Source organism: Setaria italica, chromosome III (assembly GCF_000263155.2).
Source record: "Setaria italica strain Yugu1 chromosome III, Setaria_italica_v2.0, whole genome shotgun sequence".
Taxonomy (NCBI): Eukaryota; Viridiplantae; Streptophyta; class Magnoliopsida; order Poales; family Poaceae; genus Setaria; species Setaria italica.
The window spans coordinates 12120209-12138232 of record NC_028452.1 but is presented as its reverse complement, the minus strand read 5'-3'; the positions used below and the strand labels follow the sequence as shown (position 1 = coordinate 12138232).

The following is an 18024-nucleotide window of genomic DNA, read 5'->3' as shown; positions in this document are numbered from 1 at the left end:
TTTCCCCCGGGAAAAAAGTTTCACGGCTACAGCTGGACTGGACGGAAAATATCTCCGGCCTATGCCATGTGGGCCCGGTTCAACCCTGCAGTAATCCACCACCGCACGCCTCGCGCACCGACGTGCCGCGCCGCGCATGCAAAACCGCGGCGGGCCCCACATGCCATCCACTGTAATCCCAGGGCGCGGGACGTGGGCCCCGCATGTCGGTTTCGAAGGGACCCCGTCCGCTCCCACACCCGCGGGCGAGGCGAAGCGGTTCCGTTGCGCGGTGGGGCCCGCACACTAGCTCAGTCACACTCTCCAGACTCCTAGTGGCTCGGCCTCTTATCTTTTTTTTGTTTTCCTTTTTCTTTTCCGCGCAGCTCATTTCTTCCTCTGGGAGCCATTTCGGCGCAGTACTACGAGCCAACGCCAGTAGCCTCCTCCCACACTGACCCGCTCTCTCTCTTCTCTCTCTCTCTGGAATGGTTGTGTAGGCAGGCAGGCAGGCAGGGGGGAGGGAGGGAGGGAGGAGAGAGAGAGGGGGAGCGAGGGTGGCGCGCCGCCGCGGCCTCAGGTGAGCGAGGCGACGCTTTCTGAGATCCGGCGCGCATCCTCCGGCCGCCGTCTAGATCTGTGCTGTTTGGGGGTGCAGGGAACGGTGTTTCGGGCGCCTCTGTGGTGGTTTCGGTGCCTTTTACCGTGGATTTGGCTTCCTTGGTGCTGCATTTGTGGGAGTTCGCGGGGCGCGCCTTTGAAGCGTCGTTTTTTCTCTTTTTTTCTCTCTTTTTTTGTGATTTTTTAATCCTCTGCAAGGTTGCTTTCGCTGGGGTGGGGCTGTTGTCAGAATCCGGGCTTTGGTTGCTTGCTGCGTTTCTTGGTGGGTTTGTGTCGGTGAAATTTGGTCGTTGTGTAGATCTGTCAACTGACGTGCGGTTCTGTTGCAGCCTCTGAACCCTCCGGCGTGCGGCGGATTTGGCTCCAATGGGGAAGTCTCCGGCGAAGTGGATCAAGTCCGTGCTCTTCGGGAAGAAGTCGTCGTCAAGGTCCGGCTCCACCAAGGCCAAGGACTTATCGGTACGTTGCTATTCTTGTGTAGTTTCAGAATGGTGATACGGTTCGAATTTCTGGGCGTGTGTCGGGTTATGCAGCTGCAGCTACGGATTAGAGATCTGTTCTTGTGATTGATGCGTTTGTTTTCCACGTGCAGAAGGGTGCAAGCAACAAAGGGTATGCTGGTAAGGAGCCTGCATTCTCCGAGAGCTCTCCGGTTATCTCGGAGCCTGTGCTTGTTAGCGCCCACAACAATGAGGCCGTGCGGGAGGTGCCAAAGGGTGAGAATTCCAGCGTGCAAGGTGAAGTTGCAGTGCCTGATGTCAATCAAGATTTGGAGAAGCATGACACTGTGGGTTCTGATGCATCCAATGATGCTGAGAGGTTGAGGGAAGAGCAAGCGGCTGTGAAGGCGCAAGCTGCGTTCCGTGGTTATCTGGTGATGTTTATTTTTCTCTATTTTTGATTCGCTTAGCTTATTACTTGTACTATCTGTTTGTGGCTTTGTGCCATGTTCTAGTGTTATCTATCACTGCACCAAGTCTCTTTTAGAGTCATTCATATAAAAACAATAAGATAAATAAAAAATGTTGTGCTGCACTACTGTGACATTGATGCTTTGAGCCTTTGAAACTGCTGTGATAGAGCAATACATAACTATTCTTGTTGTAGATACTTGGCTTAGTATGGTGCTAATTGGTATCGTGGTACTGGTCCAGGCACGCCGAGCATTCCGTGCATTGAAAGGGATCATAAGACTTCAGGCTCTGATTCGGGGGCATCTTGTAAGGAGGCAAGCTGTTTCAACTCTCCGGGCAACATGGTTGATTGTGAATTTTCAAGCCCTGATCCGTGGAAGGAATGTCAGACTTTCTCAAGCTGCCATTCATGCCAGTCGGAAACTGACCCAACAGAACTTTGGGGTAAGTTCCTCACCAATCACAGTTGATTCTATGGTTTTCTTTTTTTTAAACCAGAAAAGTACATGTTGATCCATTTTACTGGTTTCTGTTATGGTTTCTCAAACTAGTTAAGGTCACACTGGTACTTGCCATTATTCTCCATCAAGATCTATAGGGAAATTTCTTTGGATATTTGGTTGATGGGTAGCAAATACAAAACTAACCGTGTGTTTAAATAAAGATATTGTGTTTCAAATTACATATTTCTAATAAAATGTTCTTCCATTCTAATATTGCTGTCCATATTATTCGTGCGGCACTGATAAGGAAGTATTGGAGTAACCTTCAATTAGATAACTCCCTTCTGGATGACAAAATGCCAAGAAGTTAGTGTGTATAGACTGCTCCTGGCATAAATTCTAAAGTTGTATATATTATATCTCCTTGTTTCATCAAATTGCTAATGCTGCGTGCATAATTGGAAATTGGGAACATTTCTGTGCCCCATACATGATTCATGCAGTATTTCTGGAAATTCGTTTGCTCCATTGCTTGAATACCTAGGCACTGTTGCTTTGAATTGAAGATAAATCTGTTTTTTTCATTCGCTACACTTTTGCGGTTACCTTGGAGGCTCGGACAGGAACTTTCTTATCTATTTCAAAGCAAACGGCAAAAATAGATGACTATATATGTACATTTTTTATCCTACCTTGATATTCAACTTAAAAGCAAGAAATATTTTTACAGTGGCAATATGGATATTGTGCAGGAACTCCTTTCTTTTTTAAATGGTGATCAAAACTGCATGATTTGCTGACACAACATCCACTTTTGTAATTAATGTGGGACCCAACAGTGGTGACTGTGTGATCTTTTTTCCTTGCAGGGTGCTAAACCTGATTTATGGAAGGAGAAATTATCTTCAAATGCTTTTGCTCGTAAGGTAATCTCAGAATACAGTTGTACAAGGGCTTGAATGTACAAAGCAAAAGATATTTGTCTCTACAGTTTGGCATTTTGTGCTAACTCCAATCATTTTGCCTGTGCTGTAGCTTCTATCTTCACCAATTGTGGTTGAAGCTCTTCACTTTCAGTATGATGAGATGGACCCTAATTCAGCCTTCAACTGGTTGGAGAGGTGGACCATTAGTCATGTCTGGAAGCCCATTTCCCAACCAAAGAGAGTTGGCACTGATGCGAAGCCACATGCAAGGAAGGCCAGTTATGCAATGGAAACTGAGTCAGCGAAATTAAAACGCAATGCTAGGAAGAGCTCTGCAACACCATTTGAGCCTTCACAAACAAATACAACCACAGAAATTGAGAAGACAAAACGGATTCCAAGGAAAATGAGTAGTGCTCCTGCTGATTCAGTGCCTGATGGACAGTTAACTGAACTTGAGAAGGTTAAACGTAGCCTTAGGAAGGTTACTAATTCCATGGCAGAAACCTCAAAGGTATCTAATCCAGCACCTGAGATCCCTGATGATCAAGAGGTCCGATGTGACAGACCACTAAGAAGTGCAAAGCAAGTTCCGGTTCACCCCGAGAGTCAAGAGCCCCAGAATGTTAATCTATTGGATAATGCAAAGATGGCTATTCTGGTACCTGATCTCCAGCCTGATGAGGAAATTGCTTCAGATCCAGTCATAAATGAAGAAAAAGTTGATGAACTGTCTGTTGTTACTCCACCAGCTGAAATTATGCCACTGCAAGACATTAACAATGAAGAAAATGCTTTGGTGAATGATACGGAACAGAGGTCCAAAGAAGAACCTCTTTCTACTGAAAGCCTTAAAGGCAGCAAGAGGAGGTCTTCATTCTCAACTAAGCCAGAATATCCTGAAAATGGTTCCAAAAATTCTCCAGCTCTGCCCAGCTACATGGCTGCAACACAATCTGCAAAGGCGAAACTGCGGGGACAGAATTCACCGAGACTCAGCTCTGATTCAGCAGAGAAAAATGGCTTCACTCGCCGTCACTCTCTTCCTTCCTCTACTAATGGTAAGATGGTTTCGCATTCTCCACGTACACAAAGGCCAACCAATGCTGGTGGAAAGGATGGAGCGAAGGGTGACAAGGCTATGCTGTCATCAAGAGATGCAAGTGGTAAGTAGGAAAGAAAATCTTTGAAAACTCATCACATCTGTATGTCTATCACATGCCTTGTCATAATAAGCACGATCTTCTTGTTATAAAACCTGCATAGAGTTTTTTATGCTATTTCAACCTAAACAAATGCTGCTCGAACTTATTATGATGTCTCAATATAAGGGCAAATGTGGCTGATTTTACATAAAGTTTTGACACATGATAGTTTAGAAGCTGACAGAAAAGGAGTTAATTTTGTTGCTTTGTACTACATTATATTCTGTCACATCCATTTAGAATCTGAGGTCACGTATCCCTCCATGCCCACGTTTTTCTTTTTTCACATTGCTGGGCTTTGAAATGTTAGCTACCTTTTTAAATGCTTTGGAAGAAAATGAGATTACATGCTCCTTTCATTGCAGCTTCAACGAATATTTCAAAGTGCACTTTTCTTCTCTATGCCTGTTATTATTTAGAAACTCGTACCTATATTTGCCCCGAGAAGAAAATAATGTTTCATTGGGCATACACAAATTTGATCATGTATTAATACTGCTGATTAATCTTTATTTAAATGTTCTTTACTTGCATATAGTAGTCTTGTTCAGTCACGTCTCCAATTAATTCCCTTCTTTCTTCTAAATGCCTGCAGAGAGACCCCTGAAAGCTGAGTGGAGACGTTGAAGAGGCGCACCAAACTGTGAAATCCCCATTTGATCAGCGCAACCGTTTGGTTGGAAGGTGTCTGCAGTTTGCTCAGATTGTTTTGCTTGTGATGTAAAAAAGATGTTCTCATCATCCCGCGACGATGGCTTTGTTGTCCTGAACGCCTGAACCTGCTGCAAGTTGTGACTTATTTATAGGGTTTTCCGTCCAGCCTTTTGTGATGTATAGCTGAAGTGTCTTCCCAGTTTGTTTTTTGGTCCCGAGGACATACCCCCTTCCTGCTTGTTGAGAGAGCTGCTGATGTTAGAGAGAATCGGAACCTGTATGGATCGAGTTGAACAATCTCAGTCCCGTCTGGGCATCCTGGGCTGCGTTTTGACTGACGGTTGTGTGCCATCCATGATTTGATGTCCTTGATTGCTACTTACAGTATTTGCTAGTAGTCGCATTCTTTCCTGGCTTCCAGTTTCCTGTTCTGGTTGTCCTGCAACGCCGATGGCCATGAGCCCATGATGCGCTTGTCTCGGTGACCGGCAGCTTTCTGGCGTCGCCGGTTCTCTGAGCAGGACGGTGCTCGCCACGGTGTGGTAACCGCGGGCTATCACCACGCTGTTTGCCTCTGGGTTTTTGCTCTGGTGAAGCTGGATTGCTGACTGCTGAGATGTCGCCGGCGGTCCTACGTGTTACTGGATTGGCGCCACATCGCCCACGCAGGTCGGGTCTGCGCCGGACATGAGGTGCTATTCCGAGAGGGTTGCCACCGTGCGGCAAGCACAGTTGTTTAGCAAAAATCTTAAACGATGCCAAACCGCCTGGCCGAAATCCGACGACAGGTTCAACGCCCTACTACACATGCCACTGGAAACCTTTCACAGAGTATTTGGGTGTAGAGTTGGTGCGATTCTAACGGATGAACAGATACATCGTGTGTGTGTCTTTGCAGGGTTGCAGTCTTGCTGTCTTGCAGACGCCGGGCACCCGGTCGCCGTCCTGCCTATCTTTCTGGCCCAGTTTAAGGACCCGCAGCGGATGGGCTGTAGCCTGTGTAGCTTAGCGGGCCGCGCGATAAAACATGAACATGCCTCTTGCAGGCCACGACCTATATTATATTTGCAATATATTAACTTTGGAGAAAATAAAAAGTACTTAATATTTTCAAAAATGATCAAAATCATGCGAAGAGAAGAGAGATTGGAAATCTTTTTTTGCGGATGCATACTTTTAAACTTCTAATACTGTAAAACGCAAGCTGTAAAAAGTAAAACCAAGGATCGGGCACCATCTTTTTACTCAAGAAACAAAGGTAAACGAGCTGTTCTTTTCCCCTCACCGGTCACCAACCTCCCTCGGCCTCCAAAGGGCCCTCCAAAAGTCCAAGGCTCCTAGAAGCTAGAGACCAAACACGATGGCGCATCAACACAGCCTCGCCGGAGAAGAAATAAATTCTCGCTGCTTCTTTCTCTTCAAGAAAACGTCAGCAACAACACCGCCGCGAGATCGAATCCAGACCGCCCATCTCGCATCGTGCGGCGCATGGCGCCGTCCCCCTCCTCTCCCCCAATAAATAGCGGCGCCCTCCTCTCCCCTTCCCACCCCTAGGCCTCCGACCCCCCAAAATTCCCCTTCCCATTCTCCTTCCCCCACCCCTCGCCGCCGGTGCCGCCTCCTCCTCCGCCAGCCATGGCCGCCGCGGGTCCCGGGCTCTACACCGAGATCGGGAAGAAGGCGAGAGGTACGAGCGTCTTCATCTTGCCTCGCGGGATTCGGGGCTTTCAAGCTGGGGTTGTTCCGCGGTGCTTGGTTGAGCTCGCGGGTTGCTAATACTATTTCTTTTTGCATTGTTTTCTTGTTGGAATGGCAGATCTCCTGTACAAGGACTACCACACGGACCAGAAGTTCACGCTCACCACCTACGCCTCGAACGGAGCTGTAAGTTTTCGCATCGTGCCTTTACTCTGGTTTGGTGTGCTCCAAGTAGATTTTTCTTAGTGGTGATGGTATTTTGTTGTCCAAGTGGATGCGGCGTAGTTCCTTAAAATCGAGCTGCGATGGCTCGTGGATGTGGTTCGGTTTTAGTTTGAAAGGCAAGATTTGTGTCTGTGTAGTTTGGAGCTTGAGATGGGCTTCAGTCACGGTTTGACTTTTAGTTCCTATAGGCATGATTCGTGCAGGCCTTTGGTGCGCAATGTAATGTGCTATTGATGTTGCAGTTATATCTGTTGTTTCTGTGTGGATCTTGGCTTTAGGATTTGGCGTCCGCTGGCTTATGTTGTAGATGTAGTGTTGATTATCCTTCCAATAACTTGAGATTACATAGAGAATGTATTAGCTTGTGTGGCATGATTCGATCTGTGGATAATATACATGCTGTGGATGTCAAATGCGGAGGGTGTTTGCCACTGAAACTTGGGCGTATCTTTTTCCTTTTCCGGTATGTTTAGTCCATGCATGTGTCATGTTTCCCGGTGGTTCAGGATGTGTGCTAACGCAAATGAATCTTCTTGTCTTTTGTTTCCCAGTGGTTCAGTATATGTGATAATGCAAATGATCGGTAACTCAGATTTCTTATGTTGCTTTAGTGAATTCGTGCTGGATTTCCTTATTTAATTCATTGGGTATGTTGTGAATGTAGGATGTGGTTAGTTTGGTACTAAAGAGTAGAAATTCTAGGAGATAATGTGGAGTGTTGCTATGGGTACTTTGCTAGTTGGATAAAAGGTTCGATGGAGAATCCATTGATTAGTATTCTCTTGTAGTGACGTGTTTGATTTGTTTACTACTGTTTATTAGGGAACATGAAGATATTGTAGTTTGCTTGTTTGATAACTGTCTTTTGTGAATACACCAGCTATTTAGTTTCATGTATTTATAGTTTCTATTCTTCTTGCTCCTTTCGTGACTTGATTTTTGGAATATGAGTTGCATGTGCGTCTCCAGTTTTTTAGATGCATGTCTAACATGCAGAATATGCTGCTTTACTACATATATGTATTTCTTTTGATCTCTGTCTGAAGACATCTGTGCTTTATGTCATCATTGTACTCATTATTTTATCTTATATACTGGGTTCGTGACATTGTTGTGCATGTTACTTGTCACGCTGCAAACCTACAAATGCATTGCATTTCCTATTTCATGCAGAGCTTTGTCTTTGTTATGATGTTTCTTTGTCATATAACTTTTGGATAGCCATTGTTGTACTGCCTGAATATTGATTTCCCATGTCTGTGTTAGTTATGCTCACTTATGTCATCTGTAGGCCATTACTGCTGCAAGCACGAGGAAAAATGAAGCTATCTTCAGTGAAATCCAGAGCCAGCTGAAGCACGAAAATGTGACAGTGGACGTGAAAGCAACTTCAGAATCAAATGTAAGTTGAAATATCTGTTCTTACTCATTTATTACCACGTCTCACTGATTTCAGACTTCCTAAAAGCAGTTGCGACCATTTCTGTACAAATAACCCATGTTTACCCTTTCACCAGGTGACTACTACTTTCACAGTTCATGAGCTGGGCACACCAGGCCTGAAGGCAATTTTATGCATTCCTTTCCCGTACCAGAAATCAGCAAAGGTATGCTCCTTTCTAGGTCAAGCAATTTAAGTACTGAACTCACACTCTTGACTGTATCTCCTCCCTTTTGTCTTTTTAGGCTGAACTCCAGTACTTGCACCATCATGCTGGTGTAGCTGCTAGCGTTGGTCTTAATGCAAACCCTGTTGTTAACCTTTCTGGTGTATTTGGAACTAAAACTATTGCTGTTGGTGCTGATGCCTCATTTGATACTTCATCTGGGGACTTAACCAAATACAATGCTGGACTGAGCTACAATGCTGGTGACTTTGTTGCTGCAGCGACTCTGTAAGTGGTTTCTTCTAATGCTTAACAATTCTTATTTGAACTGTTTATGTTATGTCCAAGGAAACCCATTTGCCCTTTAGCAGTGAGTAGTTTCTCTAGGGAATTTGTAAAGCAGAAAAATTGTGAGGGTCAAATGTTATGCCTTGTTTCTGCTTCTCTTACTATCTTCTGTACATACTAGCACAGGCTTTGACAAATTTGCAATCAACAGAAATAATTTAGGCTACAACACTAAGCTCGTTTCGCATTTCAGGAACAACAAGGGTGACAGCCTTGCTGCTTCCTACTACCACTTGGTGAATTCAACCACAGCTGTTGGAGGAGAGCTTACTCACAGCTTCTCAAGCAATGAGAACACCCTCACCTTTGGGACACAGCACGCCCTGGACCCTCTGACCACTGTGAAGGCGCGCTTCAACAACTACGGCATGGCAAGTGCACTCATCCAGCACGAGTGGAGGCCCAAGTCATTGGTCACCATCTCCACGGAGGTCGACACCAAGGCCATTGAGAAGAGCTCCAAGGTCGGGCTCTCCCTGGTCCTCAAGCCCTGAGGTCACCAGCTTCTGGTTTTAGGATGTTAGTTTTTTTTATCTGCAGCTGAAGTCCAACAAACAAGCCTGGACTAAACTTGTAGGCTCAACTTTGGTGCCGTGGCATCTTGATCCCACAAACTAAAATCGTTGCCTGTTACCCTGTTCTAGACTTACTTGAGGGGTTTCTGTTACCAGTTAATTCGTGCTTCCAACTGTTTTTGCCATTCACGGGCCTTTTTGGTGGAAAACCATGTCAAGACAACTTGAGTCTCAAGTTGTCTAATACTGGATGATATTTGTTTGGTTGACCTCTTAAATCCTGAGTGTTCAGTTTGAATCGTCACTATTTCTCTTGTTTCAACTGTTTGATTGCTTCTCGATGGTTACAAATTGCAGCTGTCTCATGTCTGTGTTAGTTGAAATCCTACCTGCATCGTTTTACCAATCATGATTTCGTTCTCAAGTTGACTCTATTGATTTTGTTATTTGACTCGACAAAATCAAGTGCTAACGTATCCGGGATTTATCATAGATTAACCTGGTTGATCAATGATCAATGCAAAGCCTAGGTGCGGAAGGGAAACTAGCTGTTTGGAATAGGTGTGGAAGGGAAACTAGCAGTTTGGAATTTTTGAAATTTACACAAGACTATTGCAGGGATGACACGTTGCCAAAACCACTCCAACCATCCAATCTCTCGCCATCGTCGTAGCACGCGATTTCTCCCTGAAACCCGCCGTCTCGCGCACGGCCATTGTTACCAGACGAGAAGAGATCGCACATGTCCGGAGCCTCTCCCTGAAAAAAGTTGTGGTATTCGTATGCTTCCTGATGGGCGGCGGCCTCCCCGATCCCGTGCCCGGCCTCCTCGGCGTCGGAGTTCTTCTCGACCAGCTGCCGGAACATGGACGACCTGAGCAGGAGGCCGAGCGCGGTGGGCGAACCCCTCTTCCTCGCGCCGCCGGGAGACATCATCATGGACATGGAGGCCTCCTGGCCGCCGGCGCCGCTGCTCGCCGCCGGCGAAGCGTTGATGTGGTCTAGCAGAAACGGGTTGCCGCGCGGGAGCAGCATCTGGGTCTCCGCCGGGAGGAGCTGCTCGGCCGGAGTAGTTTGCATCATGAGGGCTTCGGGGTTGAAGGTGACCGGGGCGCTTGGGCTCGGCTTCAGCCATGTGATGTAGGATCTCAGGTCGAAGTTGGTGACCGCGTTCACGCCCTTGTACTCTATGGCGGCGATGTCGTATGCGCGCGCGGCTTCTTCCTGAGTACCTGGAACAGATTTCATTAGTGATGAATTGATGAAGATGATGATGATCTGGATGTGAAGTTGTGTGCATGGTTGTGTTGATTGGGAAGGTAGAAGTGTGTTGGTGCATCACTCACTGTAGGTTCCTAAGTAGAGATACTTGTTTCCGAAAACGCGGCCGATTCTTGCTTCCCATCTTCCATTTTGATGATGCCTGAAAACATTTTAAATAGTCTTGAGCATTCAGTGTATAGATGTAGAATTGAAGAAAAATTCTCTAAAAAATGTTTGTAATACCTGGCAACCCCTCGGTACTTGGACACTCCTCTTGAAAAGCCACTGCTCTTCCTGTCATGAAGAATGAAACATATTTCAGAATTTGAGGTGGAACGTTTTGCTGTAATACTTCTGCAGGGACAGTACGCACCTTCTCAGCGATGCAAGGTACTCTTCCTTCGTAAGGTTCTCCATTATCTTCAACTCCTTCTCATAGTCCACGACCTGAAATAAACATACCAATCAAACCAAATCAGTAAACATTGACATGCAAACTGGCAGACTTCACTAGCCCATTTGTTCAGTGCTGCTTGCAAACTGAAGCAGTCTGTCATCAGTGTCACTATAGTAAAGCTGTTCCAGCGACATTACCGGGAAGTTTGTGTAGGTGGTGGGTCCCCAGTACTTGAGAGCGGCAAGGTCGTAGGCCCTTGCAGCTGCCTCCTCCTCATCGTATGCTCCCAGATAGACTGGTATTGGTAATCAAGCAACATATCTAGCATTGGTCATCTGATCTCTAACTTATAGTGTTCTGTGCCCACCATGACAAGAAGAGATGAGAAGTTCAGACTTCCCAAGAACTTACCCTGCTTGCCCTTCTTCCTCTGCGTTGGATTCCACGAGTTCTTGTCCCACAGATGCGCTTCAAAACGACCTGTCCATCGATGCCTGCATGGCAAGCAAAAAGTATGCAGGTTACAAACTTGTGGAAAAAAAAAAACGCACTCCAATTTCGAAGGTACGCATGTTTTGCTTCTGTTACTGTTAGCTACCTGCTGACTCCACGGAACCTTGAGCTCCTCTTGACGGTGATGCTCGGAACCGGCTTGCCAATGCCGCTGCCGTTGGCGCCGCCGCTGATCGGCGCGAGCAGAGCCGGCTCCCTCCTCCTCCTCCTCACCACCACCTGGCTCGCCTCGCCGCCCTCCGCCGCGCCGATCGCCACGGCCGGAGCCGGCCCGGCCGCGTAGCTCTCGATCTCGTTCTTGACCATCATCAAGTTCTCCATGGCCGCCCAGCAACTTCAGAGCTCCCAAATGCCGTAGCTGCAGCAACGAACACACGAACTGTGGGATCGGAGCAGTGAAGCCGCTGCAGCTGCGAGCGAGGTGAGACGCCAGAGAGCGAACCTGCCGGTGCTCTCTTATATACATCTACACTACTGACTCGCCCGGTGACAGGTTTTGTCTGCTGGCCTGGTGTACGCACGACAAGGCGTTGATGGTTTTCATGCGGGCTTCACGCCACGCTCCGCCTGTCTTCACTATGCGGTTTTGTCCGCGCTCCTGTTCGGGAACATCGAGTCCAACCGCAACGGTTCTTTGTCTGATCTCTGATGATGGCGGCTGGAGATCGATTGCGTTTCGCTGCGTGTGATCATGGTGTGTTTTATTTTACGTTTTCCTCGACAGCATATTTGCGTTTCCAACATGGCGCAACAAGAGGCCAAGGATCATTCCCCAAAGAAGTCCAAGGGAAGCTTGGCTTCGTCTTCCCGTGGGAGGACAAGATAGCGGCAACCCATCTGAGAATCCCGTGCTGGGCTTTTGGCTCGGGCGCTCGGCTACGCTTTGTCCTCTCCTCCGTGTCCGCGGAGAGGTGACGTACTGGCGTCTTGCACGGCTCACCGGTGAGACGTGTGCCTTTCGTCCTTGGAATATTTTTTTGAGCTCGGCAACTGAGAAGACCTCTCATGGTTAGTTATTAGCTCCACTGGAATGCTTGATTGCGTGCTCATGATTAGTGGGTCGCTTGAAGCACGGTATTTTGGCACGACCTGAAGCACGGTACGGTACCATAATTTTTGGACCGTGCTGGCACGACACGAATGCGAGAGTTGTGATGTGCTTAGGATCTCGGCATGACGGGTGGCATGACACGTAACTTAGACCGACAAGGCACGAAAATGGCCCGTTAGCACATCTGTAGGTTGTGTCAACGTAACATCATTCGTTCTATGTGTCATATAGCCTAACAGAACTACTATCATGGCTTACATGTATGGAATAGTGATAATGATCATTCATAACGTAATAATGTTGCGTTCTCGTGTGGACGCAAGTAGTCATAAAATTCATCTACAACACTAATATAAAATGGTTTATTTCCTCTATTAATTTTAAAAATTATTTTCAACGTACGAGAGTAACAATATGTGCAAGCAAATGAGCATCAATAAAAAACAAACACATATATTGCGAGGGTCGTGGTTGAGCTGGCACAGTATCGGAAGCAAAGCTAGCTTTAAATTTATCTAGCTGGTACATGTGCACAGGCAAACTCTACCTAGCTTCACGGTACGAAGCCGTGCCGGCGTGCCATGAGCCAGCTCTAGTCATGATGAGTATTGAGAGAGTACGATCAGCTCGGCAACTCCGTCGGCCGTTACATTATTGCAGGCGCAGGCCCTACGCCGCAGCAATGAATGGCGCCATGCGTGCGCCCCCGTGGCGCCAAACCACGTGCGGATAGAGAGCTGAATCCACCTCAGTGCCTCGCAGCCTTGCGCCTCGGAGGCTGGCTCAGATGTTTTCGGGCGTCGTGCCTCATAGGCACACCAAACCCGCCCCGTGTTGACGTGACTTTGTACGTGTACCGTATGCACACCTTTGGTAGAAATTAAAAAAATGTTTTCGGGCGTCGCGTGCATGTTGCCTATCAGTTGACTCGATCAGATTTGTATAGCCTAAGGCCTGCCGATCCACATCAACTTTATTTATTTTTTAACCTAACTTAATAAATCCAAGCTAATCCATCCTACTGTTTGATAAAACTCATAAGTTTATTATAAAAATTCATGAGTTTGCTACATAAATCTATGGCTCATATAAAAATCGCGTATATATTTGAAATAAAAGTTAAACCAACATGTGGGTCCTACGTCAAGAATCGGACCCTAGAACTGAAGTGTTACGTTCGCACCTTAAAATTTTATCGAAATTGATCGAAGTCGACTGTCCGCTACTTTGTGCAAAATAGTATAGCTAAACATATATGTGGGCCCCGCATCAAGAGGTGGATCCTAGAATTAAAACCTCACGTTCCCACTTTAAAATTCTAGCGAAATTGATCGAAATTTGTTGGAGATGACTCAATTTGACTTCCCGCTACTTTATGCAAAATAGTATGGCTAAACATACATATGGACCCTGCGTCAAGAGCCGTACCTGAGAATTAAAACTTCACATTCACACCTTAAAATTCTAGTGAAATTAATCGATTTGTTAGAAATGACTCAAATTGACTTCCCGGTATTTTATGCAAAATAGTATGCCTAAACATACATGTGGATCCCGCATCAAGAGCCGGGCTCTATAATTAAAACTCGAGTTTGTTCACACCTTAAAATTCTAGCGAAATTGATCGAAATTTGTTGGAGATAATTCAGTTTAACTGTCTGCTGTTTTGTGTATACATGTGGACCCCACATCATGAGTCGGATCTTTGAATTGTTTTGCGAATCAAACCAATGCAACCCACTCTATACCACTCCCAGATCATTTCCTCTTAGGAGGAATCCAAACCAAACCAAACCAAACCAAACCAAACCAAACCATTTGATGAATCAACCTACTAGTAACCCATCTAAACAACTTCCTTGAGAAAACCAACCCACTAAAACCATTAAACCCTAAACAGGCTTTGCTACGGTGCACCTCGTTCCTCCAAAGAGGTAATATGGGCCTTTTCATTTTGTAAATAGAAAAACATCAATTAGAAAATAAAGAAATCGGCGACGCTCAGAGATCCTCCTCAAATCATTTTTCCAAACAAACTGCATGCGAGCATGCATGCCGTCATTTTTTTTTCTTTGGAAGAAGTCCATGCATGCCGTTGTTAAAATGCGATCTTTGGCCTTTCACTGAGTCATGAATATTTTTTACACAAAATGCAACTATCACTTTGATGAAAGATCATGTTACAGAATTGCATGCGGTGTGCACCATGTCACGTTGTAACCCATCACCATGCCACGTTTTAATCCATCACCATGCCACCATAATTTCAGGTGAAAAACACGTTACAAGATCTCAGGGATTTGCACCATGTCACGTTAACAAAAGCGGAATATGAAATTTGTCAGATCTGCTTTAACGTGAAACTATCGTGATAGGCTGGATCCTTTACATCTAACAGCATCTGATCTAATTGAGGAAAGATATTTTGCATTTTTATCATATTTTCTAAATTAATAATTATACAAATATATATTTCTTAGATTACCTCTTAGGATCGGAGGTAATAGCTATCCAAATCTAAGCAAATGGACAGTCCACATTTATTTAGGAGTACCTTAGCAAAACCCTAAACGGAATCCATTTAGCAGGCTACCTACATAATGTCGCCAATTGCGTGTGTTGCAGCGTTGGACTCGATAGAAAATCCCCCCCGGCCCCTAACATGGTGTCGTCATGGTGTGCGTCAAAATTTAAAATTAAGCACAAGTCCATTAATAATAGCAAAAGAAAATTTCTTCGTGATTTATTTGTTTCGAGCAGACACTAACGGAATTGCCAGATTTGCCGTGCGTCGTGGACACATGGCAAAGCCCAAAAAACACTCGACAACCAGCACTCGGCGTACAATGCTGGCAAAAGTTTCTTTGCCGAGTATTTTTTTATTGGCACTCGGCAAAGACTTTGCCGAGTGCTAAAACCGACGCTCGGCAAAAAAATTTCATAAAAAAATAAAAAAGCCCCCCACCCCGCACGCGCCTCGGCCGCACCACCGCCGCCACCGCCACACTCGCCGCCACCACGCCGCCCGCTGCCGCCACCACCTGTGAAAAAAAAGAGGGAGAGGGAGGGAGATGGGGGGAGGGGGAGAGAGAGAGTACATACCATTAAGCACTCCCGCCGTTGCAGCCTGCGGCCCCGTCGCCGCCGGACACCGCTCCTCCGTGCGCCACTGCATGCGCTGCCCTGCTGCCACTCCTCACTGTCAGTGAGGGGCGAGCAGAGGGGGAAGGGGAAGGGCAGCAGGGAGGGGGTTGCGTTGGGAGAGGGAGGGGAGGGGGCGGCGGTAGGAGAGGGAGGGAGGGGGGTCGAGAGAAGGAGGGGGAGACAACGCTGGGAGGGATGGAGGGGAGGGGGTGGCGGCGGCGAGAGGGATGGGAGGGGGGGCGGGCGGGAGGGAAGGGTTGGGGGGAGAGGCGGATGACTCTCTTATAACGTGCTGAGTTTGCCGAGTGTCGAATCTAGGATACTCGGCAAAGCTGGGTTTGCCGAGTGTCAGATCATGGCACGATCTGACACTCGGCAAACTCATCCTTGCCGAGTATCTAGGGTTTAAGGCACTTGACAAATATATTAGTTACATTTTCATTTCCTTATTTTCCATAACGTGTTTTTCTTTTTTTCGATATACTTTGAAAATACCTTGTGAAATTGACTCAACAATATATATATGATTTTTCTACAAATATTATTCTATTATTTATGCAGTTACAACTCAAATTTGATTTATATCAATTAAAATTCTATAATTACCCTTATAAATTAAAATTATCAAATAGATCCAAAAAATTACCAAAATTTCACATGAAACAATATATATTTCTCTATTGCTTGTACAAAAAGTTTTGAAGTCAAACCCCAATTCGACCGTCACTTTGACTCCAAATCTTACTGATTCCTTCTCAACGCTACGACTCTTATTCTGAGATGCTTCGGTTTGTAAACATCGTGCGTGACAAATTGTTCGAAACCTTCTCAATTTTTTACCAGAACCTCCATATATGATATCATCACATCATGACAAATCTCATGATTTACAGACTTCGTTTGCTTTTTCTAAAATTTAAAAACCAATCGGCCACACGTTCATGATCGTGTTTTCTGAACAAGATGTTCAAAATTTCTATTCATTTCCGAGTGTTTTCCTCTTAAATGTTTGCTGAGTGTTTTTTATTTGTTTACCATGTGTCGCATTTTTTGCTGAGTATTTTTTTTAGCACACGGCAAATAGCTTCTTTGCCGAGTGCATGATAGAGTACACTCGGCAAAGAAGTTGGCACTCGGCAAACCCACAGTTCCGGTAGTGAGACCACAAACCAATTGCAAAGACATATGTCTATTCCATCAGTTAGTATCAATCTTCATGATCTGAAGGGGTTCATGATTTTTCGTACCTGTCGCAGGATTGCTTTAATTTCGAGCGGTTTTGTATCGTAACGAGGATTTTGCTAAAGAACCGTGCTTGCCGCACGGTGGCAACCAGCCTCATCGCACGTACGAAACGTCCGCCGCGCTTTTGGCGCAACAAGTACCCTACCAAGCAAAAGCCTCGAGTACAGCCGTCATCTCCCAGACCCTCTCTCCGCACCGCCTCCCGACTCCCGTTCCGATCGCAGCGCCGGCATGGAGAGCAACGGACCCATGGGCACCACCAAGCCGCGCGTCGCCGCCGCCGCCGGCCGCGCCAGCGGCTTCGCCTTGAGGGCACAGCGCGAGATCCACGGCGGCCCGCTCCACCGCAAGGTGATCGCGCCGACCCTGCAGGGCGTCTTCCACGACGACGACGGCGGATATGTCTCCGACCCCGACTGGGAGGAGTTCTTGCGGCACCTGCCCCAGCCACATTTCGGGGAGTTCGTCAGCCTGCTGGGCACGACGCCGCCCGACGCCGCGCCGCCTCCGCCTCCCGTCGACCCCTCCTTCGCATTCCTGGCCAACGAGCTCCCTGATGATGCCGGCGGGGAGGGCGGCATCTTCCTCCTGGACTCCTGCAACGGGCCCTCTTCGGCCGCATGTCGGAGGACTCCGACACGTGGGATTCTGGCTGCATCTTCTGCAATCCGGCTACGGAGCAGTGGGTGGCCGTGCCGACCTGCGTCTGGGAATTGAAGACACGCACCCACCGGCGTGCACCCATGACACGCACACCTACTTGGTCTTCGATCCGGCCGTCTCCTCCCACTTCCACCTGCTACTCTGCTCGGATTGGGGGTATGCACGCCTGAGGGCCGTGCACACCTACTCGTCCAAGACCGGGGCATGGACTAACAGCGAGACAGACTGGAGCGACCAAGACAGGCAGCGGCCATCTGAACAATGGCGTTACGGTGACAACACCGGCATCTCCCATGGAGATTCAGTACGTGCCTTGCCAGGAGCCTTTCTCAACAGGATGCTTTACTTGATCTTGGGAAGGGAAGACGAGATAGTCGAGGTGGGTGTGGAAGGGAAGACGCACAGGATCATCCCGATGCCGCACCCACCGTACCTCAAGCGGTTAGCAGCAGTGCTGTGATCTTCGTTGGTCAGTCGCAGGGCTGCCTGCACTGCATCACTACTGAACAGAGGGTTGGTGATGATAGGCCCTCTGGGCTATTCATTTGGGTTCTCCAGGAGAATGATTGGAACTTGAAGCGCAGAGTGATAACATGCCGCGCGCCATACCGAA

At 46.9% G+C, this 18024-nt stretch overlaps 3 protein-coding genes across 3 annotated transcripts; 2 read left to right on the top strand and 1 right to left on the bottom strand.

Annotated features, from left to right (window-relative positions):
• The first annotated feature begins 899 nt into the window (after positions 1-899).
• On the top strand, positions 900-5139 carry LOC101772926 (protein IQ-DOMAIN 31). The gene is made up of 6 exons (XM_004961327.3): positions 900-1059; positions 1193-1474; positions 1755-1958; positions 2827-2883; positions 2993-4049; positions 4684-5139. Exons 1-6 carry the CDS (start codon positions 967-969, stop codon positions 4713-4715), a joined length of 1725 nt encoding a protein of 574 aa, XP_004961384.1. The 5' UTR covers positions 900-966; the 3' UTR covers positions 4716-5139.
• A 1132-nt stretch (positions 5140-6271) lies between these two features.
• Positions 6272-9439, top strand: LOC101772519 (mitochondrial outer membrane protein porin 2). Its single transcript, XM_004961326.3, has 6 exons — positions 6272-6429; positions 6559-6626; positions 7957-8067; positions 8183-8272; positions 8352-8560; positions 8814-9439. The coding sequence occupies exons 1-6, from the start codon at positions 6378-6380 to the stop codon at positions 9112-9114; spliced, it is 831 nt and encodes a 276-aa protein (XP_004961383.1). The 5' UTR covers positions 6272-6377; the 3' UTR covers positions 9115-9439.
• A 232-nt stretch (positions 9440-9671) lies between these two features.
• Positions 9672-11629, bottom strand: LOC101772110 (ethylene-responsive transcription factor WRI1). Its single transcript, XM_004961325.2, has 7 exons — positions 11394-11629; positions 11207-11289; positions 10993-11090; positions 10772-10845; positions 10642-10692; positions 10482-10558; positions 9672-10367 (listed from the first exon to the last, which is right to left on the bottom strand). Exons 1-7 carry the CDS (start codon positions 11627-11629, stop codon positions 9745-9747), a joined length of 1242 nt encoding a protein of 413 aa, XP_004961382.1. The 3' UTR covers positions 9672-9744.
• Between the last annotated feature and the right edge of the window lie 6395 nt (positions 11630-18024).